This window comes from Girardinichthys multiradiatus, chromosome 17 (genome assembly GCF_021462225.1).
Source record: "Girardinichthys multiradiatus isolate DD_20200921_A chromosome 17, DD_fGirMul_XY1, whole genome shotgun sequence".
Lineage (NCBI taxonomy): Eukaryota > Metazoa > Chordata > Actinopteri > Cyprinodontiformes > Goodeidae > Girardinichthys > Girardinichthys multiradiatus.
Genome location: NC_061809.1, coordinates 1,601,692 through 1,629,661, shown reverse-complemented (window position 1 = coordinate 1,629,661; position 27,970 = coordinate 1,601,692). Strand labels below are relative to the sequence as shown.

The 27,970-nt window shown below is 41.0% G+C and overlaps 2 protein-coding genes across 15 annotated transcripts in view; one reads left to right on the top strand and one right to left on the bottom strand.

Annotated features, from left to right (window-relative positions):
- Positions 1 to 168: 168 nt before the first annotated feature.
- On the top strand, positions 169 to 7,575 carry elk3 (ETS transcription factor ELK3). Its single transcript, XM_047389650.1, has 5 exons — positions 169 to 433; positions 3,226 to 3,453; positions 3,547 to 4,242; positions 5,231 to 5,353; positions 6,183 to 7,575. Exons 2-5 carry the CDS (start codon positions 3,247 to 3,249, stop codon positions 6,270 to 6,272), a joined length of 1,116 nt encoding a protein of 371 aa, XP_047245606.1. The 5' UTR covers positions 169 to 433; positions 3,226 to 3,246; the 3' UTR covers positions 6,273 to 7,575.
- Positions 7,576 to 7,652: 77 nt separating this feature from the next.
- Positions 7,653 to 27,970, bottom strand: part of cdk17 (cyclin-dependent kinase 17) — a 56,266-nt gene continuing 35,948 nt past the window's right edge. For 12 of the 14 annotated variants that reach the window (XM_047389638.1, XM_047389643.1, XM_047389640.1 and 9 more), the window contains 14 exons: positions 26,612 to 26,745; positions 22,938 to 23,063; positions 20,686 to 20,742; positions 20,467 to 20,581; positions 19,749 to 19,843; positions 18,738 to 18,800; positions 18,348 to 18,471; positions 17,701 to 17,821; positions 17,359 to 17,456; positions 17,150 to 17,255; positions 16,873 to 16,915; positions 15,061 to 15,151; positions 14,848 to 14,925; positions 7,653 to 11,098 (listed from right to left, as the gene is read on the bottom strand). In XM_047389638.1, coding sequence (XP_047245594.1) covers positions 11,058 to 11,098; positions 14,848 to 14,925; positions 15,061 to 15,151; positions 16,873 to 16,915; positions 17,150 to 17,255; positions 17,359 to 17,456; positions 17,701 to 17,821; positions 18,348 to 18,471; positions 18,738 to 18,800; positions 19,749 to 19,843; positions 20,467 to 20,581; positions 20,686 to 20,742; positions 22,938 to 23,063; positions 26,612 to 26,745 — 1,292 coding nt within the window. In that variant the 3' untranslated portion in view covers positions 7,653 to 11,057. Of the gene's footprint in view, positions 11,099 to 14,845; positions 14,926 to 15,060; positions 15,152 to 16,872; positions 17,038 to 17,149; positions 17,256 to 17,358; positions 17,457 to 17,700; positions 17,822 to 18,347; positions 18,472 to 18,737; positions 18,801 to 19,748; positions 19,844 to 20,466; positions 20,582 to 20,685; positions 20,743 to 22,937; positions 23,064 to 23,554; positions 23,794 to 26,611; positions 26,746 to 27,970 lie in introns of those variants that run through there. The other 2 variants (XM_047389649.1, XR_007042040.1) reach the window with 2 other exon arrangements.

Genomic DNA, 27,970 nt, shown 5'->3' with positions numbered 1-27,970 from the left:
AGTTGTCACTTGGCTCTGTGCTTTGTGTGTAGGTGTGTGTGAGTGCATAGGAGTGGGGGGGTGTTAGTTGTATGATTTGCGCGTGCGCGTGCGTCCATGCGCGTGCACGTGTACGAGAAAGTGGTTTAAGGGGCGTGTTTATAGGAAATAGAGATTTTTGCTTGTGCGTGTGTGTGTGTGTGTGTGTGTGTGTTTACACAGACGGGAATACTGCGCCAGAGGAAGTGCGCCCGCTCTCCGTCTGCGCGTCCCGACTTCCTGCTCTGAGGCAGGAGGGAGAAAAGCTGCGGATCCGCTTTCAGACAGCGGGGCAGTAGCAGCAGCAGCAGCATGGAGCCCCGAAACAACACACACGCTCTCCTTTAAGAACAGAACTCCCACGACACGCGCGGACAGAGGCACAGAGAGAAGGGCCGCAGCCGTTTACAACTGGGTAGGTGCCAACTTTCCTTCTGTCTCAAACTTTTTCAAAGTTAACTCGAAGGAACATTGAAGTAAACTAAAATGACTTGTAATAGGTTCAAAATGTTTTAGGAAAACACAGAAAGGGCAAATCCACAGTAGCAACCTAAAAAGTGCAAACAAGGCGTGCGTAAACTGTTAAACCTGTGCGTAAAATGAGTACAATCCGTGCGTAAAAGGTTTCTGAAACAAACAGCGTTCTTGTTTATGACACGATTACATATTTAAAGCGGAATCTAGAATGAGGTTGGTGTGACAATTACTGAAGGAAGGAAACTGAAAATCAGCCGTGGCTCCTTTAAAACCTGGTAGTAGACTTTCTGGTTTGTCTGGACCTCGCAGACTAATTGCCATGCGCTTCCGGATTGAAGCTGGCAGCAGACAACATCTTGAAAATGAGTCACTGACTGTCGCAAAACAAAGAGACGTTTGAGTTTCAGAAAAAAAAAGATTTGCTTCCTCTTTACATAGACATATTTTCAAAATAAAAACAATGGACCAGACGAAATGGAAGGAGGGTCATGATTTGGGTTCCTTCTGCTAAACTGACGAGAAACATAGTGCTGATGTTACCCTGGAGACGGAGAATCCTAATCCTAATCCTAATTAGTTAAAATAGTTCACCTGTGTATAATTTAATGTTATTCTAAATAAAGCAGTTCTGAGAAGAACAGCAATGCAAAAGATGATTTGATCAGATGGTTACATTTTGGGCTAGATAAAAAAAACTATGCATGGTGGAAAACTATCACTGACCATCTTCCTGAACAGACCATCACCAACATGGAACACGGTGGTGGCAGTATCATGCTAATGGGATGCTTTTTTCAGCTGGATGTTGAGGGTAAAATGGATGATGCTATTTACAGAGTTATCTTGAAAGAAAGCCTGCAAAAGACTGGGGTGGAGGTAAACATCCAACCAGAGCTACAATGGAATGGTTTGGGTCCAAGTTCAGACCTGAATCCAATTCAAAACCTGTAGCAAGTAACTTTCCAATTGTGAAGGTTTCCCAAACATATAGAAGTGCTTCTGTGGCCCCAGTCCAGCAGGGGACCCTGTGCATTCCCAAAGATTCCTTATGGCTCGGGCCGGCTCTGCTCACCTATCCTCTTAAGAGCTATGGGCCTGATTGGGTCCAAAGCCTCGTCCTTATGTAATAGGACATCATTTTTTGGAGTTAAGGCTAATGCTTGGACGTAGTTTATGTCAGGATTAGGTGTACTGGTGATGGATTAAGATCAGGATTAATTTAGGTACAAATGTATGGAAGTCAGGCCGTGTGTGTGTGTGTGTATTCTTAAAAAAACCTTCTACATCTGTTGGGTTGTTAACAACAACTGATCTATAAAGAAGATAACGTGTATGCATGTTACCGGTGCTTCCCAGTGACAGGAAGTCCTGGACAGCCTCTCACTGGGAATGACGCCCCTGAAGCTGAATGACAGGAAGTCCTCTTTTAGACAGTCAAACATCACCAAAGTTCCTCCATCACCTCACACACACCAACACACAGTAGCACATATTCATGCAGGAAATAGGAAGCGAGAAGTCGGTCAGTTGTGTACTTGTGATGATGATGGGTCATTGTTTGCACTTTCCCCTCTTTTTTCCTGCTGGTTGGTTTCCTTCCACAAAGACAAATAGATCCACCAACACTCATTTCTCACATTTCCAGCACTGCTGAACAATATGTTATTATGAAGGCAGGCGGAGTAACAGCTTTCAGAGAGCGCACAGGAACAGACAGACACACAGGCAGTCAGCGGTTTCCAGGTAAACACGTCGGTTAGGGCCACGCTTGTCTTGGCAGAAGGGTCACTAACCACATCCTGTTTTATCACCATGGAAACATCTGAAATCCATTTGACATTTGCTCCTTTCTCACTTACTCAATATGAAACGGTATGCACAGAAATGAAGAAGGAAAAACATGTCAAACAGTGAACAACAAAGAATATTACAATTGATCGCTCTTTTATTCTTTATGTCAGTGCCTTGCAAAACTTTTAATAATCTTTGAACTTTTTTTTTCATTTTGTCCCCTTTCAACTACAAACATCTATATTTTATTGTAATTTTGTATTCTAAAATTAAAAATCTGAAAGTGGTGCACACTTTTGTATTCAGCCACATATGTAGAAGTTTGTGGTTGCAACAAAAATGTAAAAAAAAAAATAAGAGTATGAATTTCTCTTAGAAGGCAAAGTGTCCATTGTTAAAGTCAAACAGGGGTCAGTTAGCAGAAAGTGATCACACCAACTGTTCACCATGCATGCAAGGAAGTAGCAAAACCACATGCACCATGTTTGCATGTACTAATGTGTCAAACAGAAGCTCAGAGGAGATGCATTAAAGGTTTACTCCTACACTAAGTTTAACTAATTTCTTCCATGCTATGAATAAATCTTACAACTATAATAAACTGAGTGTGTCAGCAATTTCTGCACCTCCCATCTCTATGTAAATGAGGCTTTTCATGACAAATATATATATTTTTAAATGCCTTCTAAAATTAAAGATTTATAAACAACCCATTAGCTGCAAATATTTTGAGAGACAGCAACTGCTTTAGCTACGCTCAGGATATTTTTCTTTTGAATTCTGATACTAATGTTGATGTTGTTGCAACCTACTGGAGCAGAATAAATATAACAGCATTTTTAAAATTTCAATCCCAAAGATTGTGTAGATGCATATAGCCAACCACTGTCTAAATGATCCAAACAGTTAATGACAGCTCTTTCCTAATTCTCAATGCAGGACACTGGTACCTGTGCCATCATGGAGAGCTCCATCACGCTCTGGCAGTTTCTACTCCAGCTGCTGCTTGACCAGAGCCACAAACATCTCATCTGCTGGACGTCCAACGACGGCGAGTTCAAGCTGCTCAAGTCGGAGGAGGTGGCCAAGCTGTGGGGGCTGCGGAAGAACAAGACCAACATGAACTACGACAAGCTGAGCAGAGCGCTGCGCTACTACTATGACAAAGTATGCACACTGTTGATGTTAACAATAATGCACAAAAACATTGCTAAAAAGGAGGTTTGTGGTGACAGGTCTCCATTTTTATTCCCTTTGCAGAATATCATCAAAAAAGTGATTGGACAAAAGTTTGTCTACAAGTTTGTTTCGTTTCCTGAAATTCTGAAGATGGACCCGGCAGTGGTGGAGTCTGATCGTAGTATCGAGGAGGTTAGGGGGGCCATGTCAGAACCTGAAGCTGAAGAGGAGGACAGAAACCAGTATCTCCATTCCAACTTATACTCCCCGATCACCATTAGCTCCCTGCAACACGTTTTGGAAAAGCACCGGCCAATCAAAAAGGAGCCTAGATGCCAGGAAAACTCTTCCGTCATCCGATTTGTAACCACCGGTGGCCACTCATCCCTTCCTCCGACCCCACCTCCATCTACGACAGACAGCCCAAATTTCTCCTTGCTGTCTCCTCGGCTGGCTGGCTCTTCCTCCCCATCCCAAAGCCCCGCCCACATACGGGTGAGGGGGCAGAACCTTGGCACAGATACTGATTATGTTGAATCTATCGCTCAACCTTTAAACTTATCATCTGGCCAGAGGGAAAGGGAGAAGTTACAGTGCACCCCAACGCCAGAGAGAAGGGGGTTGACCGACAGTAAACCTTCAAAAGGCAGAAAACCCAAAGGCTTGGAAATCTCTGCCTCCCCTCTTCTCCTGACGGGGAGTGACCTCGTCTCCATTGCCCTCAACAGTCCGGCACTACCCTCTGGATCTCTTACCCCTGCCTTTGTGACTGCTCAGGTATGAATTAACATTATAAATGAATTAACATCACTGAACTTCCCCAAATTACCCCTGGAAACACAGCCAGTAATAGGTAACAGGCAGAGGAGAGGAAGGAACATTTTTGATGCAGAATGTCAGACAGGGAGGGGATGGGAAGAGGTGAGCGGAAAGAGAGGAGGAGGGGAGGGAGGATTGAGGAGGTTTCTAAGTGAACCCATATGTTCCTGACACTCCTGATTCACTGGCAGTAGCTCTCTGGCCAAAACAGGACAGTTTGACTACATTCAGGCACTCAGCTGACATTCTTATCCAGACTGAGTAATCATACACTGCACGGCTAAACTCATTACTCTATATGCCCATGTGAACACCTACTCCTTGTGGTAACCCCTTTTCAAGCAAACCTACTGGAAGAACGTGTTTAGACATTTGATACCTTCTTAGAAACTAGTCCCGATTTGGTTTGAAACCAAATTAAGGTCATTGTAATGCCCTTGAAACCAAGTCAGTACACACCAATTTTTCATTCTGTGAAGCTGAAACAAAAAACATCAACCCGCTTATGCTGAACTTTTAAAACTAGCTTAGGGGAAGTGAACGAGAATTACCAAATAATATTAGAGGAAATGGTCTGACTGATCAATGACTGGTAGTTGACAAGTGGATGTCATCAAAGTACAGCTCTGTAACAATGTCCAAGATGAGTTAGGGGGAACATTGCACCATTTAGGGCATGCTGGGAAATCTCCTTATGCTAACCCTGAACAATTAGACAGCCCAAGAACAGATTTTGAAAAGTTCTTCCCTATTATCAAATTTAGTCTTAGATCAATCTGCAACATAGTAAGATAGATGTGAATTGGGTTTCAGATGACAAACTGTTGATATTGTAACTTTTATGGTTGGTTGGTCTTCAGCCAGAATGAACCATCCTATATATAGGTCCTCTTACATTCTCTGATCTTCTGAACCTTCTGATTTCTTGTATTTCCTGACTTTCTAGACACCATCTGGTCTGTTGCTAACTTCCAGTCCTCTGCTGTCCAATATCCATTTCTGGTCTGGCCTGAGTCCAGTGGGACCTCTGAGCCCAGCCCAGCTGCAGAGCCATGCCCAACTCTTCCAGGTAATCTTCCTTATTTGTGTTGGATGTAATATCCTTTAATGGGTGCTTGCTTTTCCTAAACACCTCGAGGTTCAGCTTATTCAAAAATACCTGCATCATTTGACTCAGCTCCTTTCAGATCACACACAGGTGGCTAACCAAGTATACTTGAGACCTTGTAGTTTGTGTAATGTGTTAATATAACAAAACACAGCAGACTTTTACCTCCATTCTGCTGTCATCAAATCCAAACATTTTCAAGGCTCACCTGTATCTATCTTTGCCAAGGACCCAAAGGTTGTGGGCACTGAACTAAAGGAAAGGAAGGGTAGAAGGACTCCATGCCAAACTCAAAAAGCTGACAGAAAACCTAACAAACCATTCCAGCACTAACTATAATACTAGTCATTAGGCTGTTTATTTGTAGGAACCCTTTGAAATTTAGCTGGTCTTTATGGTACCAACTACAGAGCTCTTTGTGGACACCAAATAAACCCACTATAAAAAGATACTGCCAGCAAATCATGTTCACAGGATTTTATCAAGTTCATGAATTTCTTTCCCAGACCTCTAAAAAAATGCTGAAACTATAACCCCCACCCTGACTTTTAGATTTGTCTGACCACAAACATGATCTAATCATCAGTAGAGCACGAATTACTTCTTGCTAAAATAGGTCTCACATTAGCGAGATTTAAAGTTAAAGTCTATGCTTTTTTGGCTTTGACCATGGGTCAGTAAAGTACTGAAGCTTAGAATACTGTAAAATATTTTAAGAAGAGTGGAAAATACTTTTCGTAAACTCTTAAAACGTCTTTAATATTCCTGTTGCTTAAATTATCCCCTGTAGTTCCCCACACTGCGGAATGGACCCATTCCTCTCTCCAATGTGGATGCTCCCTCTCCTCTGCTGCTCTCCTCCAGCTCCCACAAGTCCTGATGCCAGCAGGAGCTCTGTGAGCGAAGAGGGTCAGATCATCATCATCATAGGACCAGACCATCCCTGAACTTGGATGGAGATGAACCTGACTGAGTATGCTTGCTCTGAGACCTTTATCCCAGAAGAAACGGGAGGTCCACTCTGAGGATTTGCTCTCTGAGAAGGGCACAGCCTTCTTTTTTTGTATGTTTACTTCAGGGTCACCATCACACTTGTTTTAAAACACCTGACGTGGGGTCAGACTGTTCCACAGCTCCTATTTCATTTGGTAACCAGTCACAGCCCAAACCTCTATTAATAAACAGGTTTTCCTTTGCCGTTATCCTCTCTAGTTGTCATAAATAGTCCCGGCATCAGTTCTGCCTCAGACTAAGATTCTAAGAAATTCTTGAAGATTTGTGAGCTAAAATCAGAAAGCATTACAACTTAAGTAGAACTGTGAAAACCTTTCTTAACCCTCTAAGACTTGATGCAACCAGAGTGTGTTGGCTCACATCATATTAGGGCTTATGCTATTTTTACACATCAAAAATACATTTAAATGATCATAACTGCCACATTTGCTATGTGCTTGTTACCTTAAAAGAATAACAGCACTACTAACAATACTGTTCAAGGTGCTAGTTGATATAGTTGCTTTTAAGCAAGCTTATATTTTCCCCTCTTAAATCTTAAGACTAAGAACTTCCTTTTCCCTTAGCTTCAGCAATAAGTTATATTTTTTGAAGAAAAAAGGTAAAGGTTTTTAAAAAATGTCAAAATATACCCCCAAACAAGTTTATAATGTAAGAAGAAAAACAGTATCCTGCTGTTCTGCTGCGTCTTATGTGTCCGCTTTAACCACCATTTTTAATGTGAACAGTTTGTCTGTCCTGGATTCTGAAAGCCTCAGGATTAAATTTGATCAAACGCTGGAAAAAATGAACAAACTTGGCTACATGAGATGGGTCTATAAACAACTCCTAGCAAAGAGTCTGCTAGCCAGAGTTAAAATTCAGCGCAGGTCTTCCTGCACAATTTTCTATACTTTTAATCTTTTCTTTTTTTGCACTGTACTGTACTTTTTAGCCATCTCGTTGCTGTACCTTTTACTATGTAAGGTTTTTGTAAATGTGTTAAGAGCTTTATACTTTCTTGGTCAAAACTGCACAAACAGCTTTTTTGTAGCTATAAAATTGCTCCTGGGTTTTTTTTTTAGTTTTTTGTTTTAGGAAAAACAGCAGATTATTGTCAGTGTTGTACATTTGTTTTCATTTTGTTGTTTTTAAATAAATGACTTTTCCTTTTTCAAAAAAAAATCTTACCTGATTTCCCATGTAAATTTGTGTTTACCTTCAAGACTCTGCATCACTATTCAGACAATGACTGATACACAGGCGGTTTATGAAACAAATTTTAAATTTTACTTCTGATGGTTATGAGAAATAAATAGATCCAGTAAAAAGAGTCACACACCAACTGTTCACCGGCAGCTCAGTGTTTCAGAGATTTTGAGTTGACAACACAGCAGGCCTTCCATGCATCAGGCATACACATCCCCACACGCTCAGACATAAACACATACAAGTCATTCATCCATCTGAAAAAGTACAGTTTTACAATGATAAATATTAAGCTGTTTTAGAAATCTCCTTTCGTGCATGTTACTGCTTTTCATGTACAAAAATTCATATTAGCAGAAACACAGTTTGCAGTAAACAGTGAAATGATCCTTAATTTGAATAAAGTGGAATATACACAGAAGAAACATTTCTGACTTGAAAAAACAACAAGCCAACATAATACAGGACATTTATCATTAATATAATGACTTCCTGTTTACAGTTTACTGTATTTAATTGTGTAATCACAATTTAATCTCTCAAATTAAGCAATTTTTAAAATAATTTAGATGAAAAAGATTTGTATTTTTTTTTACAGGATCATTGCCCCATTACCTCCAATCTGTGTTTGATGTTAAAATTATTACATTAATGGATTTCAGATGCAAGTTTATCAAGCTTTACCAGTGCTTCAAGCACTCTAGCATGTGCTACCTAATCTGAAACAAAGAACACTAGTGTTGCTTAAACAAATCTTTGCTGTCACAAAATGGTTTTCATTCTGCCGTTGAACAAAAGAGCAACAAGAAAACCTCCCTCTGATTCTGCGACAACTTTCATTTTTACTGTTTGATGTTTAATGCACTAATAATCCATATAAGTAGTTCTGTTTTTTCTGCTTTTAATAAATATCACCTTTTAAGGCTGTTAAATGTTGCACCAATACGGCATCTCATTTAAATTCTGCCTGTTTTAATGTTTATCTTTAGGCCGTATGTTAAAATCTTTTCCCATACATTTAACAAAAAGACTACTTCAACTTTATCAGCCTTTTAGCTAATTAGCTAAAAGCTAATTAGCTATGCTAATTATATTCTCCTTGATACCAGAGATTGTAACATTTAGACACCGTTTTTGTGACCTACATTTGTTTGAACATGTAACTTCATATTGTACGTTTAGTTTTAGCAAACAGTTAATTTGCTCACTTAAAGTTAGCATAAAAACAGAGATCTGCGAAAGCTAGCCTAGCTTCACCACGTTTAATGCTGCATGTTACGTTTTCACAAAGTAGATATCGAAACAGGGTTTAGTTTTATAGGCAGAGTAGCATTGACCTTATATTCTGAGGCATGCTAGCTCTTGCAAACTGTTCTAACCTCAGCAAAATGGCTGCTGCTTGATATTTATTGATGGAAAATTAACTAGGTTGACCCCAGGAATGCAATGAACATCAGTTGTCATTTAAGAATGATTCAGGGAAATGTTCTTATTGCTACAGTAATCGTATTTCAAACAAAGACTCGTCAAAAGGTTTTAATTATCTTTAGCATCACTGTCAGTTGCTAACAACACATGAGCAGTAAAGTCTAAAGTTTCAATTTGAAATCTCTATGTTGTAAAAATGATGGAAAAAACTGTGGATGGACATGGTTTTGAAAGGAACCGTTGTTTAAGAGCATCCGCGTTGTTTTATAAGGAAAGGTCACAGAACACACCTTAATACTGTTGGGTAAACTCAGCTGTGTTGAGGCCCACGTCCCTGATAAAAAACAAACAAAAAACCCAAACACTGGAGTGCGAGGTAAAAAAAAAAAAGTCACACCTAAACAAATTGTACGTTTGCATCGCAGCCCTGGCAGTTGGAGGGGTTGTAAGCTTGTACAATCTTTTACCCTTTGGGTTCTGGTATTTCTCATTCAACAATACTGTCCAGTAATCTTCACAATAAAGCATGGGCTGGTCTCCGGTATGGTGGTACTCCAAGGTTTTAAATGGCTATGATTTCAAAACTGCAATTCGTTTTCCTACGAAAAATTAAAAACCAGATAAAGTGACAGCGTTTTCTCTGACGTTTGAAGGATAGAGTAACGCAGCACTGTATGTTTTTTACAAAAGGAAATGGTTCCAAACAGCAATATTTGTTGATTGTTTAAGCGATGGAAAAGACAGACAATCATGGTGTGGAAACCAATGAGGCAACAAACTGTTATGTCTGTTAAGCAGCAGGCTGCAGGCTACCGGATCAGATATCTTGCCTATTGGCCTGTTAGATTTCCATTTCTCTATAAAGAACAGAACATGTTTAACAATAAATTTAACAGCTGCTTATTCCATATTTTTTGCCTAAGTCTATTTATGCAAATCTAAATATGTTATATGTAACATAACTGTAATCAACAATGTCATATTTTAGGAAAAGTAGTAATACATGCTTTTATGTTTTGAAGAAAGCATTTAGATCATGTTACAAAGTTTGTTTGAATACTGGGAAACCGTTTCAATTTTTAATCATGGTCATCATACCGTGAAAATCCTCTACCAGCCCATGCCAAATTCAAGCTTTTACCTGTCATAGATTTGGTCCTGTCGATTTAACAGTGATCGAAATGAGCATAAACCAACAGCTACAACTGTTAGCTTTGTTCAGCCCTCAGCTGTCAGTCGCCATGCTCAGACTTTCAGTGGAACCCCCGAAAGCAGCGGGCCCTTATAAAAACAAAGTTGATCTGAAATGTATTTGGAAAATCGAAGATGGGAAATCCATCATTATCATCATCATCATCATCATCATCATCATCATTCCCATCCCTCTCAAAGCCAACACAGTCAAGTGCTGCAGCCTTTTGAAATGTAGAAATCTTGTATAGTTCAGTCACGGAAGCTCGAAGGAAAAAAAAACCAAATAATCTCCAAATAAACATGTACATATATACACATAAATATATATGTATAGATAAACACAATGCATAAAAAGTTTGAAGAAACTGCAGCTGTCGCTCTGTTAGCACAACTATGAAAACAACAACTTCGTCACAGCGTTGACATCAACATCAGTTGAATTTCAAACTAAAGATACCGAAGAATTACAATCAGAAAAAATGACAGTAACCTAACAGACTGCTTAACCGTGCATGGCGTCTTCAGTTCACATCATATGCCCTAACACACATGTGTACACACACATACACACACAGACATGTTATATGTCACATATAGTAGACAGTAGTAGTTTAGCAGCAAAATAAGTTAACCTCACACCCCAATAAATAAACAGTCTCCAAGAGTTTTGACTCAAAGTCACTCATTCAGAGGGTGTGTGTGGGTGTGTGTGTGTGAGTACGCATGTGAGTGTGCGGGTGCGGGAGTGGGGCGAGACGCCTCGAAGGGAGGTGGGCTCATGCGTGAAGTTGCTGGGACGTGAAGGTGAAGCTGGCCAGTCGACCATCCTCCTCAGGAAATATTAGAAAAGCATGCTTTGCCTTCTGTTGATGTTGCTGTTACCTGGAAGTACAGGGAGATGTGTAAGAATACAATACCCATGATGCCTCTGGCCTCATTAGACCATAATACAGGTATGTTTAAAAAAACTTGAATTAAATGAAAAAGTTCTATATTCATTTCAGAAACTGAGACTTATACATTATTTAGATTCATTAGACAGAGTGAAATATTTCAAGCCTTTTTTTCTTGTCATTTTAATCGTTATGGCTTACAGATAACGAAAACTCAAAATTCAGTGTCTTAAAATATCCTTTTTTTATTGATTTTGTTATATTCTTATTTTTTGAAACAGAAATGTCAGGCTTCTAAAAGTATGTTAATTAAGTCTCCTTTTGTATGGATTACAACATTAATGCATTGTTGCATGGAGGTGATCAGCCTGTGGTTCTGCTGAGGTGTTCAGGAATCCCAGGTTGCTTTGGTAGCAGGATTTGGATCATCTGCATTGTTGGATCTGGTGTCTCTCACCTTCCTCCTGACAATACCCCATAGATTCTCCACAGGGTTCAGGTCAGGTTAGTTTGCTGGCCAATCAAGCACAGGAACACCATGGATGACACAGACTCAGAGACCATTTAGAGGCTGAGGAAACCTTTGCAGGTGTTTTAAATTATTTGGCTGGTTAGGGTGTGACACCCTAAGTATCAAATATTTGATTCCATAATATTAAAATTTTTGAGACACTGAATTCTGCATTTTCATTGCCTGTAAGCCATAATCAACAAAATTACAAGAAATAAATGCTTGAAATATTTCCCTCCATGTTTAATGAATCTAAATAATAGATGGGTTTCACTTTCTGGAATCAGAGAGAAACAATATTGAACTTTTTCCAAATATAAATGTTTGGAGCTCTACTTGTAGATTACGATTTTAAACTAATTTTAATCGATTTTAATCTAACACTTTAAATGCCGATAACGGGCCTATCTGACCAGTTCCTTCTAATAAAGAGAACAATGCTTTGCAGAAGTATTCATACTCCTTGAACTTTTAAAAAGGTACAAACAAAAACTTCAATGTATTTTATGTGATTGACCAACACAATGTAGTGCCTAATTGTTTAAGGGGAAAAATGCCACATGGTTTTCAGACTTCCTTTTCAAAGAAAATTCTCAACAGACCCAGTCTGGTTGGATGAACTCTCGAAGGTTTCCATTGCATTTTTATTCATCCTCTTTCCTCTGACACCACTAAATGAAGTCCAATCTAACTACACTGCTCAAAAAAATAAAGGGAACACTCAAATAACACATCCTAGATCTGAATGAATGAAATATTCTCATTGAATACTTTGTTCTCTACAAAGTTGAATGTTCTGACAACAAAATTACACAAAAATCATTAATGGAAATCAAATGTATTAACCAATGGAGGCCTGGATTTGGAGTCAAACACAAAATTAAAGTGTAAAAACACACTAGAGGCTGATCCATCTTTGATGTAATGTCCTTAAAACAAGTCAAAATGAGGCTCGGTATTGTGTGTGGCCTCCACATGCCTGTATGACCTCCCTACAACGCCTGGACATGCTCCTGATGAGATGGCAGATGGTCTCCTGAGGGATCTCCTTCCAGACATGGACTAAAGCATCCGCCAACTCCTGGACAGTCTGTGGTGCAACGTGACGTTGGTGGATGGAGCGAGACATGATGTTCCAGATGTGCTCAATTGGATTCAGGTCTGGGGAACGGGCGGCCCTCCAAAGAAATGCCACCCCACACCATTATAGACCCACTGCTGAAGGATGTTGCAGGCAGCAGATCTCTCTCCATGGTGTCTCCAGACTCTGTCATGTCTGTCACATGTACTCAGTGTGAACCTGCTTTCATCTGTGAAGACCACAGGGCGCCAGTGGCGAATTTGTCAATCCTGGTGTTCTCTGGCAAATGCCAAGCGTCCTGCACGGTGTTGGGCTGTGAGCACAACCCCCATTTGTGGACGTCGGGCCCTCATACCATCCTCATGGAGTCGGTTTCTGACCGTTTGTGCAGACACATGCACATTTGTGGCCTGCTGGAGGTCATTTTGCAGAGCTCTGGCAGTGCTCCTCCTGTTCCTCTTTGCACAAAGGTGGAGGTAGCAATCCTGCTGCTGGGTTGTTGCCCTCCTACGGCCTCCTCCACGTCTCCTGGTGTACTGGCCTGTCTCCTGGTAGCGCCTCCAGGTTCTGGACACTACGCTGACAGACACAGCAAACCTTCTTGCCACAGCTCGCATTGATGTGCCATCCTGGATGAGCTGCACTACCTGAGCCACTTGTGTGGGTTGTAGAGTCCGTCTCATGCTACCACGAGTGTGAAAGCACCACCAACATTCAAAAGTGACCAAAACATCATCCAGAAAGCATCGGTACTGAGAAGTGGTCTGTGGTCCCCACCTGCAGAACCACTCCTTTATTGAGTGTCTTGCTAATCACCAAAGATTTCCCCCTGTTGTCTTTTCCATTTGAACAACAAGATGTGAAATTGATTGTCAATCATTGTTGCTTCCTAAGTGGACAGTTTGATTTCACAGAAGTTTGATTTACTTGGAGTTATATTGTGTTGTTTAAGTCTTCCCTTTATTTTTTGAGCAATGTAGTTGCCTAAGGAGTCCACCTGTGTGTAATTTAATCTCAGTATAAATTCAGGTCTTCAGTGAAGGTCTTAGAGGTTCGTTAGAGAACATCAGTGAACAAATGGCATCATGAAGACCCAGGAGTGCCGACGGGTCAGGGAGGAAGGTGTGAAGAAGTTTAAAGCAGGGTTAGGTTCTAAAACATTATCCCAAACTTTGAACATTTCAGACCATTGTTTAATCCATCATCTGGAACCATAAAGAGTATGGCACAACTGCAAACTATCAAGAATACTGACAAAGGAGAACATTAATCAGGGAAGCAGCCAAGAGGCCTATTTTAACTCTGGAGGAGCTGCAGAGATCCACAGCTCAGGTGGGAGAATGTGTCAACAGGACATATAATAGGTATGGATATCATAAATCTGACCTGCATTAAAAACTAAACTTTTGGTCTACATGTAAAACGTTGAGTGTGATGGAATGTATTAGAACAATGTAGTCAATGTCCAGACCTACATCCATTTGGGAATCTGTGACAAGACTTGAATATAAAACTATAGGCCCTATAAAACATGGTGATGGAAACATCATGCTGTGGAGGAAGCTTTTTCCAGTAGGATAGTTAGTTGGAAAATGGACTGAAAAAACCTGTTTGAGTTTCTTGTCAAAGTCGTGACCTAAATCAACTTGAGAATCTTTGGATCGCTCAGATTTCTATTCAGAAAAACAATTGAAAACCAGGTATTATTTCCTTCTCCTTCATAAATATGCACTATTTTTGTTTGTCTATCACATAAAATTCCAGTAAAAAGTATTTAAGTTAGTTGTAATGTGGCACCATATGAAAACGTTAATAGGGCATGAATACCTTGGCAGGTACTGGTACTGTATTTGTTGGTCTGGACAGAACTATTCATATGATAAAACACAGAACTCTGATACTTTTACTGATGATCTCATAAAGTCATCTGTAATTTAGCATGAAAATTAAAATGATGTTTAAGAAAGTGAGTTGAAAACTGGTGGTTTTGTTGCTAAAAATGGTATGATATGAAAATCAGGAAGAGTTTTCATTGCCATGTGTTTCCTTTTGCATTGTGGGAAATAAGAACTTGACTCATAATGAAATTTTAACAGCTCTACCAAGCTGAGTCACTGAGAGGCATGTAACCATGTTCACCACCCACCTGACTCGGGGTAGGAGGAGTTCCTGTAGCCAGGATCTCTCTGAAGCTGCATCTCTTTTAATGTGAACATTGACACACCTGAAACACAGGAGACAGAGCCTCAGCCAACAACACCCAACGCAGGACAGGAAATCAAAGAATGAATGACGCAGGAAGGCCTGAAGGGAGAAGACAGCAGCTGGGATTGCTCTCCGTGTGTGTGTGCATGCTCACTTTCAGGCAGTGTGTGGACTCTCATCCCGAGCTGCCTGAAGTAGGAATGTTTCATCGCTTCGTCAGCTGAGATCCTCGCCTTGGACTCGTACTGCAGATAGCGAAAAACAGGATACATCAGCCACTAGATAAATATGGATGGTTGGGATTCATTCCCATTGTGAATCCCAGTTGTGAAACACATCAGAATAAGTATGTGTGCTAAAGATGAAAAGAGAGAAAAACTTCGCCCCCTGCTGTCTACATGTGGCACTGATGAAGCTCAGAACCAAAAATTATTCAATCTTGTTACTCCAGCTTTTAATCTTGACTAATCGCAGACACACAAAGACTTCCATCACAACTTTGTTTGTTCTTTTCAACAGGTCATTTGTGTTGATGCTTTTCAAATCAATCCCAAGATTAAAAGTATCGAAACCAGTTACATTTTCTTGTACTTGTTTATAGCTTTAGTTAGTTGTGAAGTAAGATCAACCTTTAGTTTTATGATGTTATTATTGCAATTGTTTTAAATCACTGAAATCTTTTTTTTTTTTGCTTTAATATGACACCACTAATCTGAGAACAAAGAGGAACTTGGATTCAATGAGCAGCTATTGATAATTATACCAAAAACCTGCATCACTTTACTCAGAATTAGAGATCTGACCTACACATCATAAAGTCTAAATATCTGGCCTAATGTTAACCAAAGTGATGACAGGAAGCTGGATCTGGGTGGGGTGGGAATCAGCTAGGGCATCCTCAACACTTATTAGCACCCCTGCTACAGATGCATATTTTATTGCAGTAGCATAAACTCTAACAGGAAATTTCTGAAATCTAACCTGTAGTTTGAACACATTTATTGACTGGGGAAAAAAACAACCTGCAGCAAAATTCCTGACAAAATAAATCTAATTGAAGCATGTTTTTAGGAACCTTTAATTAGTAACTTATGACTTTCTGTTTCACTGGGGTATAAATATGATGTGACACGGATCATTTCTTTTAGCTAAAGGCCACTAGGCTGGATGGGGATGGGGGCTCATATTCAGGGTTTTACACATTTTTTAGATCAAACTTCCATTTTCTTCCTGCAGTTTTTAGAATATTCTGTACATTATGACACAAAATAGTAGCTGGGTTCTATCTAGGGATTGCACAAATAATGAAACAAATTGGACAGCGATTTAGTGCCATGTATCTTTTTTTTCCAAGCTGACCTGGATCTATTTCAAAATCTAAAGTCTTAGACTTGGACCACTGCATTTGCTAGGCATTATTAGACTTCTGTCTTTTGAAAAAGCTAGAAAATGAAATGTTTTTTCTCACTTATTGTTCCTTTTTTCCAAATGTGTGCACACCTGGAACACAATAAATTCTCATTTCATTTCATTTGCAGCATAGTGAGCAGAATGGTGGGGAAGATCAAACTCTCCAAAGCTCACTAGTAGAAAACTGCAGCAACAAGGGAGATCCTGGAGGTCACCAAGTATTTAATCCAGCTGTTAGATGCTACAGCTTGTTTGGAGGACATGGCAGGAAAAGCTTTTTCTCTTCTACCATCACAAAAAGAAACGTGTGTGGTCCGCTAAACTCTACCGAGACATTTCAGATGGGTTTGGTGTAAAACAAAGGAGGAACATGTTAAAAAAGAGCTCGAGCCCACTGTTAAGTACAGTGGAGGATCTGCGATGCTGTGGGCCAGTTTCTCCTCCAAACCTGCTGGGAACCTTATTATACATTTTCTAGGCATACCTTAAAAAAAAAGACCTTGAAAATATTCATTTTACTGTTTGCCTCAGAAGTGTGTCTGGAGTTGATACTTACTCTGAGGAAGGCCAGCAGCAGCTCGATGCCTTCACTGTCCAGCCTAAAGACGACGAGAAGAGCAACAGTTTACTATCTGCCAGCAGAATAGGTCGATGGGAATGTGGAGGGCTCATGGGAGGAAGGAAGGGACAGCCGTTGCTAATGTTCGGCAGGATTTCCTGCCTGCAACGGGCAAACACACTCAGGAATACATAACATTACTGTACGCAGTTAAAGTTAAACCAGCAAGGGGTAAATAATGGAATAACGAATGAGCACACAATAAGTGAAGTACCTGGGTGCATGGTTGATCAACGGCTGTGGTTTGTATTTGGGGAAGTTGTAGGATTTAAACTCTTCTATGGAGGAGATTCCTGGCCATTTCTCCTCTGTGGGCGTGCCTGAAGTTACAACAACAGTCAAATCAGACCCAATGAGCTGCTGCAATCAGATGGATAACAACTGGTGTTATTATGATGATCCTGTTCAGCATGAGGTCCTCACCCAGCAGCCTGAAAATAAGATGAAGCTCATCCTCCACGGTGGAGCCTGGGAACAGAGGCCGACCTGCAGCCATCTCGTAGAATATACAGCCCACACCCCTGCAGAATAAACATCCCATATCAGCTAATATAACAGGAGGGGTTTGGGGAAATGTGTCGCTAAGGCGAGAAAGTTGTAGCAGGAAAACAAGGAAGGAAAAAGCACAGAATGTTTGAGGGGAGCCGAAGTGTCTGTGATATTTCTCTGTGGGTTTAGAACCACATATGACACCATCTGGTTCATTGTTATTGTCAGAAAAACTCATAAATCCAGCTTTAAACTGGGCCAGAATGGAATATTTACCACATGTCGATCTGTGTCGAGTACTCCGAGGATCCCAGGAGAACATCAGGAGGTCGGTACCAAAGAGTCACCACCTCGTTCGAATACGTCTTGGTCGGGACAGACTTTGCTCTCGCAAGACCTGCAGACCCACATCACACATGAGCAGCCTCATACAGAGACACATCCATCTGAAACTTTTTCCTGCGTTAAAAACAGGAATGCTTTTTCCTAGAGATGAACCAATCAGATTTTTGGGGCCGATTTCTGCAACGCTGACATTTCCAAAAGGCCACAAACATTCTAAGTCTTGACAGAGCAGATAACAGAGTATAGTGAACTAGTAAACGTTTAACCTCCATCTAAGTCTAATTCTCTTCCGCAGCCTGACAGAACCACAGACATGTCTCTGCATGAAGAAAAACATATTTTTAAATAGTTTCTTACATTTCTGTACTTCTGACTTAATAGTTAAAAACATCACTGATACTAAAACAGCTAACTTTCAGTCTAATTCAAGTGCTTAGAGACGGTACATCACTGATTGGAAAAATATTTCTGAGTTTCGGTCCGGGCCGATCGAGCTGAACGTCCTCAGATTCTGGTCAACAGCAGATTTCTTGGTGTAGTTTTACCAGAAAACCAGAAGCTCCTTAGATTCCTCTTACCAAAATCAGCAAGTTTGAGTTCCCCCTTTTCATTGATTAGGAGGTTCTGCGGCTTCAAGTCTCTGTGGAGAACTTTCCTCTTGTGACAGTAAGACAGCCCTCGTAAAATCTGGAACAGGAAGATCTGGAAACACACGTTTCAGGATTTAATGGGTTCACTGTTGTCATATGTACAAACAAGCTCCCCATACACCCAAAATATGTTTAGTTTGGGTACCTTTACAGATTCTAGGATGCAAATCTAGGTGTTAAATTGGATCCAAAAATGAAATATTTACTTCACATTTCAAATAAGTGAACGTTGAGATTTAAAAACGAAAATCCTGCTCAGCACAATAGCATCCTTAATCCTTAAAGGAAATACAGGCCAGCAGTGTACACCATACTCACCTTCACATTGTGCATGCTCATTATGTTTCCACAGTCATCCATATACTGCTTCAGATCTTTGTCCTATAAGAGGAGATGTTACCATAAGATAGGAAGTCTGGATAGCAGCATAAAACCTAACATTACATGTATGTCTAGGCCATTCTCTTTCAACTAACTGCCACAGCCAATTATTTTATCATCATCTGTGTTTCTACCTGTTCTTTATAACGTTGCACATCATTCAAAAGTAAACAGGAAGTGGTTTTTAAAGCCTAACTTACTAATTTCTTTGACTTTTTAATTAATACCATAAACAAATGTAGGTTTTTAATCCTGCAACACTAGAAAAACAAAATGTGGGGCAAAGAAAGCCAGAAACATTGAAAAGTTAAAGTAAAAATATGGTACAACTAAACCATCAGAGGGTGAATTAGCGAAGAGGATATCACGATTTACCAGGAGCAACCACCAAAGGCTTAAAAGTCTTTAAAGGCAGGAGTGGATCATCAACTCGGCTTTAATTCTGCCAGAGAACAACTGTTCAGTACGAAAAAATAAAAGACTTGAAAACTTGCAAAAAACTTTGAAATTGTGAAAGGTAAAGTTGACATCACCTTTTTTTTGTTTAATCAATTTCTATGTTCTAAACTTTAAGCTCGGCCACTGAAGATCTGGAGGATTTGTTGCTGAAACATTAGATTTCTCTATTAAAGTTTCTCAAAGGTTACAGGTTTATATTTCTCCCATTTACAGTGATTAGAATGGTGATGCTGTTCTTTCAATACATTAACAATCTCCTCCAGAAGAATGGAAACATCAAATAAATTAATAAAGACACGAGATAATCCGATAAATTGAAACAAAAAAAAAAAGAAGCAGGATTTAAATTGTTACTTTGTGGTTTTCCATGGCAGCTTTAATACAGAGCAACATGTTTGATTTCGTCTGACACAATAACGGACAAAATATTGTGCAAAACGTTTGGGCCCTTGTCGGCCACGCCCACTGTATGTGTGACATCATGCGTACCAGGTACTCGAAGACGAGCGTGAGGCTCTTGTCGGTGTGGACGATGTCATGTAACGTCACGATGTTGGCGTGTTTCAAGTCTTTTAGAAGAGACACTACACAAACACAGGGGACACGAAGCACCAGATAAGATAAGTCACACAGGAACACACCTGCTTACTGGAAAATGATGGATTGGGAATATTTTGCTTTTAACGAAATGTTTCATGTAAAAAAAAGTTTCAAAGACCTCTATGTCCTTTAGGTTCCATTTACAATCTAAAATAAAAATATTTACTAAGAGTTTAAGGAAGATGTGTACTGCAGGCAGGGTGGGTAAACGGTAGCAACAGAAAGCACAAACTGAAAGGATGGAAGAAAGGGAAGAATGAAGACAAGAAAGGAATAAAAGACAGATGGAAGGAGACAGGAGAAAAGAAAGGAAGGAAACAAGGAATGTTGGAATGACGCAGTGATGGAAAGAAAAATAGAAGGATAGAAGAAGTGAAAGGAAGAAGGACAGAATGAAAGGAGTGGAAAAATAGGAAGAAGTGAAGAAGAAGGAAGGACACAAGGAAAGAAGGAAGGACCTAAGTAAAAATGGGGGTAGGACACCAGGAATGTAGGAAGGACAGAAGGGTATTTATGAAAGGGCATGAGGGAGTAAGGATGGAAGGAAGGACACAAGGAGGATAAACCAGCTGAATCTCAGCTCAACATGAAGGACAGTGACCATCACCTTCTCTGATGGCGGTGCATGGGGCTCCTTCTTCGTGCTCCAGTCGGATCTCCTTCAACGCCACCAGGTTGTCTGTCAGCTTACTGCGCCCCTTAAACACCGTGGCGTACGTTCCCTGAACGCAACATCGTTTGAACAATTCCAGAGAAGTAAAGGTGAAGTGTGAGGCGTCTCTATGCAGTCATCAGTTACTCTAATGGTACTTTAAGGTTTCCTCACCTCTCCAAGTTTGTCCAGCTTGATGTACGTCTCCAACTTCCCAAAACCAATCTCAGACTGAAAAGGACAACAAGGAGATGAATGCTCAGTTATTGCTTCACTAACTAAACTGGGTTCAAAGACGTGGGGTTGGATATCCTCTGAATCAAATATCTCATCACTTTCAGCAACAGAAAGGTTTGTTTCAAGGTTTCAGAAATTGGAACGTTTGCAATGATATCAGAGTTATGCTATTTTGAGGAATAATTTGGGCCAGAAATAAAAATAAAACACTCCTATTACAAAAAGCAGCTGCCCAGTCAGTTTAAAGAGGACCTGATGTATGATGAGGCACAATTGCTAACCTTTCAACTCACTGATTGTAATTGGATCATTTAGTCCATCACTGTCACATTTACAGGTCCTTCTCAAACAATTAGCATATTGTGATAAAGTTCATTATTTTCCATAATGTCATGATGAAAATTTAACATTCATATATTTTAGATTCATTGCACACTAACTGAAATATTTCAGGTCTTTTATTGTCTTAATACGGATGATTTTGGCATACAGCTCATGAAAACCCAAAATTCCTATCTCACAAAATTAGCATATTTCATCCGACCAATAAAAGAAAAGTGTTGTTAATACAAAAAACGTCAACCTTCAAATAATCATGTACAGTTATGCACTCAATACTTGGTCGGGAATCCTTTTGCAGAAATGACTGCTTCAATGCGGCGTGGCATGGAGGCAATCAGCCTGTGGCACTGCTGAGGTCTTATGGAGGCCCAGGATGCTTCGATAGCGGCCTTTAGCTCATCCAGAGTGTTGGGTCTTGAGTCTCTCAACGTTCTCTTCACAATATCCCACAGATTCTCTATGGGGTTCAGGTCAGGAGAGTTGGCAGGCCAATTGAGCACAGTGATACCATGGTCAGTAAACCATTTACCAGTGGTTTTGGCACTGTGAGCAGGTGCCAGGTCGTGCTGAAAAATGAAATCTTCATCTCTATAAAGCTTTTCAGCAGATGGAAGCATGAAGTGCTCCAAAATCTCCTGATAGCTAGCTGCATTGACCCTGCCCTTGATAAAACACAGTGGACCAACACCAGCAGCTGACACGGCACCCCAGACCATCACTGACTGTGGGTACTTGACACTGGACTTCTGGCATTTCCTTCTCCCCAGTCTTCCTCCAGACTCTGGCACCTTGATTTCTGAATGACATGCAGAATTTGCTTTCATCCGAAAAAAGTACTTTGGACCACTGAGCAACAGTCCAGTGCTGCTTCTCTGTAGCCCAGGTCAGGCGCTTCTGCCGCTGTTTCTGGTTCAAAAGTGGCTTGACCTGGGGAATGCGGCACCTGTAGCCCATTTCCTGCACACGCCTGTGCACGGTGGCTCTAGATGTTTCTACTCCAGACTCAGTCCACTGCTTCCGCAGGTCCCCCAAGGTCTGGAATCGGCCCTTCTCCACAATCTTCCTCAGGGTCCGGTCACCTCTTCTCGTTGTGCAGCGTTTTCTGCCACACTTTTTCCTTCCCACAGACTTCCCACTGAGGTGCCTTGATACAGCACTCTGGGAACAGCCTATTCGTTCAGAAATTTCTTTCTGTGTCTTACCCTCTTGCATTAGGGGGGGGCCAAAATTGGCCTTCTGGACAGCAGTCAGGTCGGCAGTCTTACCCATGATTGGGGTTTTGAGTGATGAACCAGGCTGGGAGTTTTAAAGGCCTCAGGAATCTTTTGCAGGTGTTTAGAGTTAACTCGTTGATTCAGATGATTAGGTTCATAGCTCGTTTAGAGACCCTTTTAATGATATGCTAATTTTGTGAGATAGGAATTTTGGGTTTTCATGAGCTGTATGCCAAAATCATCCGTATTAAGACAATAAAAGACCTGAAATATTTCAGTTAGTGTGCAATGAATCTAAAATATATGAATGTTAAATTTTCATCATGACATTATGGAAAATAATGAACTTTATCACAATATGCTAATATTTTGAGAAGGACCTGTATGCTGCAAATAAAATCTACTAGTGAGTCTGCAACAAAGCTGCGTAATCTCCCCCAACAGAGTTTTATGATCTAATCTGATGGGCACAAAGTAAGAGGTGAGCGATTGTGGCTCTGATTGAATCCATCTCTGCCTCTCAGTGGGCCAGTTGCCATAGAAACCAGGACAGAGAGAGTCTGGCAATGAGACTGCGAGGGCAGCAAAACTAGGAAGGAACACAAACACGCACGGCGAGGAGCTTGAACTGACCAGCGAGGCCCGGCGGGAGCGCCGGCTCAGCGGCTGGTCGAAGGGCGGGCTGCTGAGCTGCAGCTTCTCCAGGTAGCCGTCGGGGATTCGGATATCGGCAGGCAGTGACAGGCGCTTGTTCAGGTCCTGAAACAAAACGAACAGACGTGTTTATGTCTCCATCTGAACATCAGCTTAATATAGCATTACGCAGGGCTTAAAATGGATATATATCATGAGATTTTCACCAGTTCGGTTCATTAAACCTTTAAATATACCTTTAGCTAACAACATGAGCTCATGGCTACAAGCCACTGTTGCTGCTTTGCAATCTGCTCCCATCACAGCATGCTGAGAGAGACGGTTCTCCAACCTGCCTCATGCATGGATGAAATCAGTGTTTTCACACCACTTTCACATTTTTGCCACATTCCAATTACCAACTTCTATGTTTTGTTTGGGGGGGAAACAACGTGGTGAATAATTGTAAGGAAGTAAAATAATGCACTGTTGTCAAAGACTGTTACAAATAAAAATCTAAAAAGTGTGGCAAACACAGATATTCAGCTCCTCTAGGTCAAGACTTTGTTGAACCATTATCTGATGCAATAAGTTGTGTTTAACCAGCAAGTTCGTACATGTAGAGACGGACGTTTTCTGCCCCAGTGTAAAGTTCTAGCAGCCTCCAGCAGGGGTTCTCCCAGGAATCTTCTCCATCTTTGTATCAATTCCCACAGCATGATACTGCCACTACCATGCGTCACCATGGGGATGGTGTCCTCAGGGTGATGTGAAGTGTTGGTATTCTGCATGTCTTATTTGACCAGAGGACCTTCTTCCACACCTTTGCTGTCTCTTCTACATGGTCAAAAGTAACATTTTTGGGATTTCTTTCAACCATTGCTTTCCTCTATAACTTCCACTTCACAATTGTGCAATACTTTGTGTTGGTCTGTCACAGAAAATCCTAATAAATGACAGACGATTGTTGTTGCAACACGATAGAAGGTAGAACAGTTCAAGGGGTGTGGATACTCATCAAAGCACTGTGTGTATAGCAGGATATGTTTAAGCGGTGAGAAGCAGGAGGCCGACCACCCCCCCCACCATCCACACATCCATGCATCGTCTAAAATAACTCGTTCTCATCTCCTCCCACTTTCCGACGGCAGAGGTCAGGTCGATCACCATCTTCTGCGAGGTAAAAATAAGAGGGCGGCCTGCGTGAGCATGACTGCGGCTGAGCTGCAGAACCTGAAAGAACCTAAACACACACACACACCACTGTTCACAGCTCATCAACTCAAGTCAACGTTCAAACGGCATCTGGGCCGTGACTGTCTATATGTTTTAACTTCTTCTCTGGATCAAAGTGAACACCAGGAGGTCTGACAGCTAAGAGCTTACATAATAAGACCTGATGTGGAGAAAAATGTCTCCACAAATCTCAGCAGATTCTCGAGCTCTTGGATACCGAGCTGCTCAGAAAAGAAGTCACTGATCTGACAGCGTTGGCTTCTAAACAAAGCATATAATTACACTCAGTATAAATCAGACTTAAAGATTTTCATTTATCTGGTAAATATACAAAACTTTACTTGAATTATGCTGTCAATAAAACAATAGGATTATGTTCATTTGGCTTTATTTATATCATTACAGATTCGCTATTTCTAAACTCCAGACGTCTCCATGACAACCATTAACACCATCTACAAGAAAAGCAGCTGTGTGGGAGGGATGCCAAGAAACAGCATTTTAGGTACTACCATCACAAACGCAATCATTTCTAGTTTACTTAACTCTACTTGACCTGTGGGCTTTGCTCAGATGAGAATGAGTATTTTCACAACCAAGAAGGCCGTATTATGTGGAAAATACTAGTATTGTAGTCAAAATTGATCCAGAGACGGGGTCAAGATGAAGACTTTGAGGGACGCAAGGCCAAACCAATAGGAAACCATTTAAAGACCACAGCTGTAATCATAATATTGTAGTTGTTGCAGGAAATGTTTAAAGAAAATCTGCATTTGCAATGTTTTAAAAGTTAGACACTGGGTTGTATTTGAATGTAGCAAAGATTATCACACTACGTTGCAGCAAAAAAAGCTGTGGTCTTGACTGGAATCCAAGAAAAGACCTTTGAAAATATGCTTTCAAGTCCAGTCTCCAGGACCACAACACTAGGGAAAACCCCTTGTGTCCACTGACAAGATGGAGGATCTGTGATGCTGTGTGCCCGTCTCTCTGAGTCTGACTCACCTGAGGAACACCAAGCTTGTTCTTAGATAGAACCAATTAAGATCCAGCTCTATCATCGCTAGAACTGCTATGGTGGGAAAGTCCAACTTGAAATACCAAGAGATTTGAAATAAATCTAGTGGTTTCTATCGGTAAACTGGGTAAATGGGTCAATCCCAACATATGGATAATGGTTCTCACACTAGTTCACTTGAGTTCCAGTGCCTTACAAATGGCTTTGGAACCATATCCAAACAAACAGATGTGAAAAGCCTTACTTCCTGACTGCTGCTGAATTTCTTTAGATCGGGCATGATGTGTTGCCTTTTTGAGTCTTCAGTCTACTTCATTTTGTCAGACAGGTTCTATTTAAGAGATTGCATAATTCTACAGTTCTGGGAGTAACCAGGACTAGTGCTGTGTAACAAACGAGCAAGAATAGAAAAAACCTGCTCTGTATTAACTACAGATTTCTCTTGTAGTTAGAATTTCTGAAGCAGACTTGTGGGTTCTGAGCCCAGCTACAAAAACATTGTTCTGTGTCACTTCCACATAACAGAACATATGTCTGGGTCAAGTGATCATTACCACATCCTTGAGTTCGTCTTCTGTTCTCCACCCAGCATTCAAAACAAGTGAAAAATAGGTCAGGGTGTAGTTGTGAGGGAGAGGTGGCATTAGCATCAAAGATGCCATGGTTTGATTTGTTCTGTACTCTCCTGCGCCAGCAGGGGGCAGCATGCCTCCAGGCTGAGTCGCTGGTCCTACGCCGCGATTTAGCAGCGATTCATTGCAAGGGTTGGTTTACCACCTAAGCTGGCTTGTATAATCACTAGTGTGGAACAATCTACCAGAACAAGGAGGAATGTAATGCTTGGGTTCAGAATGAGCATATGCAACATCTCTATGAAATTACAAACCAGTGGGTAAAAACATCCCCCTAAACAACAGAAGGTGGCTCTTCATGCTCTAACGGCTGAGATGATAAAAAGCACAGAACCAATTTATCATATTAGACACCTCTGGATATTTCACACTAAACGTGTTACTGATTGGATCTTATATTGCGAAACCCAACCACTGTGATGGTGGTGAAGAATAAAATTAAGAATAAGAATAAGAACGAGCCACCCTTGTTTCCAGCATCAGAGCTGATCACAGGCATGTGACAGATTTTCTACCAAGTGGGTGCCTATCTCCTAGCCTGCTCTCAAGCTGTGACAGCTGACATGGAGAAAATCATCAAGTCTCTTTACCAGCTTCTCCAGGGCTCCTTTGGCAGCATCACTGCTATCAGTATCCTGACATCCAGAGCTTGAGAGTCCATTACTGGACCAACCATCAGCCCTGCCCCCATTGGCACTCAGCTGAGGAGGTCAAGAAGCAAGGGGAGAAACGTGGAACGGCGTTGCTGTTATTACTGCAAAGTGTGTGGAAGTGTGACGGGATCTCACCTCCATGGAGATCCGGCGGTGGACTCGGTTCCTCAGACAGACGCCGGTCGGGGACTGGACCTCGTCTGAAGACGTTCCAGAAGCCTGGTCACTTTCCCCGTCAGAACCCATCTTCAGGTTCTCATGAACAATGTCTGGAATGAGAACATTAAGAGGCACAGTTACTTAAAATATAATTCATTAAAGACACTCAACTGAGGTTATAATTCAGATCTAGTCCAGGGTGCTAATGTACATCTACTGCTAGTTTTGATAAACTTGGGTCCTCCTCCAGCCTTGTCTGACATGATTTCATTCTGAATTATTGCTCTACCTGCAGATCTGAGTGGGTTTAGAGGATGAGCTCTTCTACTGCTGCCATTTCCTGACTTTTAAAGATCAACACACGTGTCTTCACTGGGATGCAGGGATGCTCTGAGAAATTAGCCACTTTGAAGCTCGTCTCTACTAAGGTGACATGTTTTCCTGTCTGTCCCATTTTGAAAATCAGTGAAGGAAAAAGGTCCTCCACGTCATTTTCATTTGTACTTCAGCGAAACAGGCAATCGTGGATGAGTAGGTCAAAGTCCTGAGAAACAGACCCTCTTCAATAAGCCAAGAATACATTGAATACATACTTCAGTTGTATATATTTAACAGTAACTGTTAGTTTTCAGTGTTCATTTACGTCGCTGCAACAATGTGCAGGGGTAGTTTGCATGTGTGCATGCTCTAGCCTCAGTATTGCCCCCGTAAAGGTTATCAAATGAACATTGTTCCTCTGAGATTGTTAGAACTGTTAGAACCTGGAGGGTTCAGATGAAAGACGGCAGCCTGCACCATTTCCTCCCAGGCAATAAAACTACCACCACTACTGAAGCCCAGCTGGAGAAAATGTGTGTGTGTGTGTGTGTACCAGCCCCCTCCTACACTTACATATATAAACAGTTAATGAGTAGTTATGGCTGAGCGGTACTCTGTCATCAGTGTGTCAGCGCCTCCAACCATGAAGTCTGTCATCAAACACGACGCTGAGCGGAGAGAGACTGGAGGAGAAAGTCTCTGAGATTTCTGTCGGAGATAAACTGGAACTAAAATTTCAAACGTAACCGTCTTATTATTTTAGATCACGTTTTGAAATATTAGAACTCCTGCTTCAACAGTGTTTTCCTACAGAAAGCGAACAATGTAACGGTTCACTGCTCAAAACATCCCATGTCTGTTTGCTAACAGCAATACGTTCGATGTAAAATTTAGTCACTACTTTAGTTTGCCAAAATGACTTCTGTTAATTAAAGAAAAACAGAAGAGGAAAAAAACGGATTCAGGCGCAGAGGAAATATTCCCATGAAGGATTTGGTTGAGCGAGGAGAAGAGGAA

Excerpts from the sequence above, each read along its gene's own strand:
- elk3 (XM_047389650.1), top strand. The coding sequence starts at position 3,247 with ATGGAGAGCTCCATCACGCTCTGGCAGTTTCTACTCCAGCTGCTGCTT. Across the intron at positions 3,454-3,546 it reads TGCGCTACTACTATGACAAA|AATATCATCAAAAAAGTGAT; the intron begins GTATGCACACTG and ends TTCCCTTTGCAG. Across the intron at positions 5,354-6,182 it reads GCCATGCCCAACTCTTCCAG|TTCCCCACACTGCGGAATGG; the intron begins GTAATCTTCCTT and ends TATCCCCTGTAG.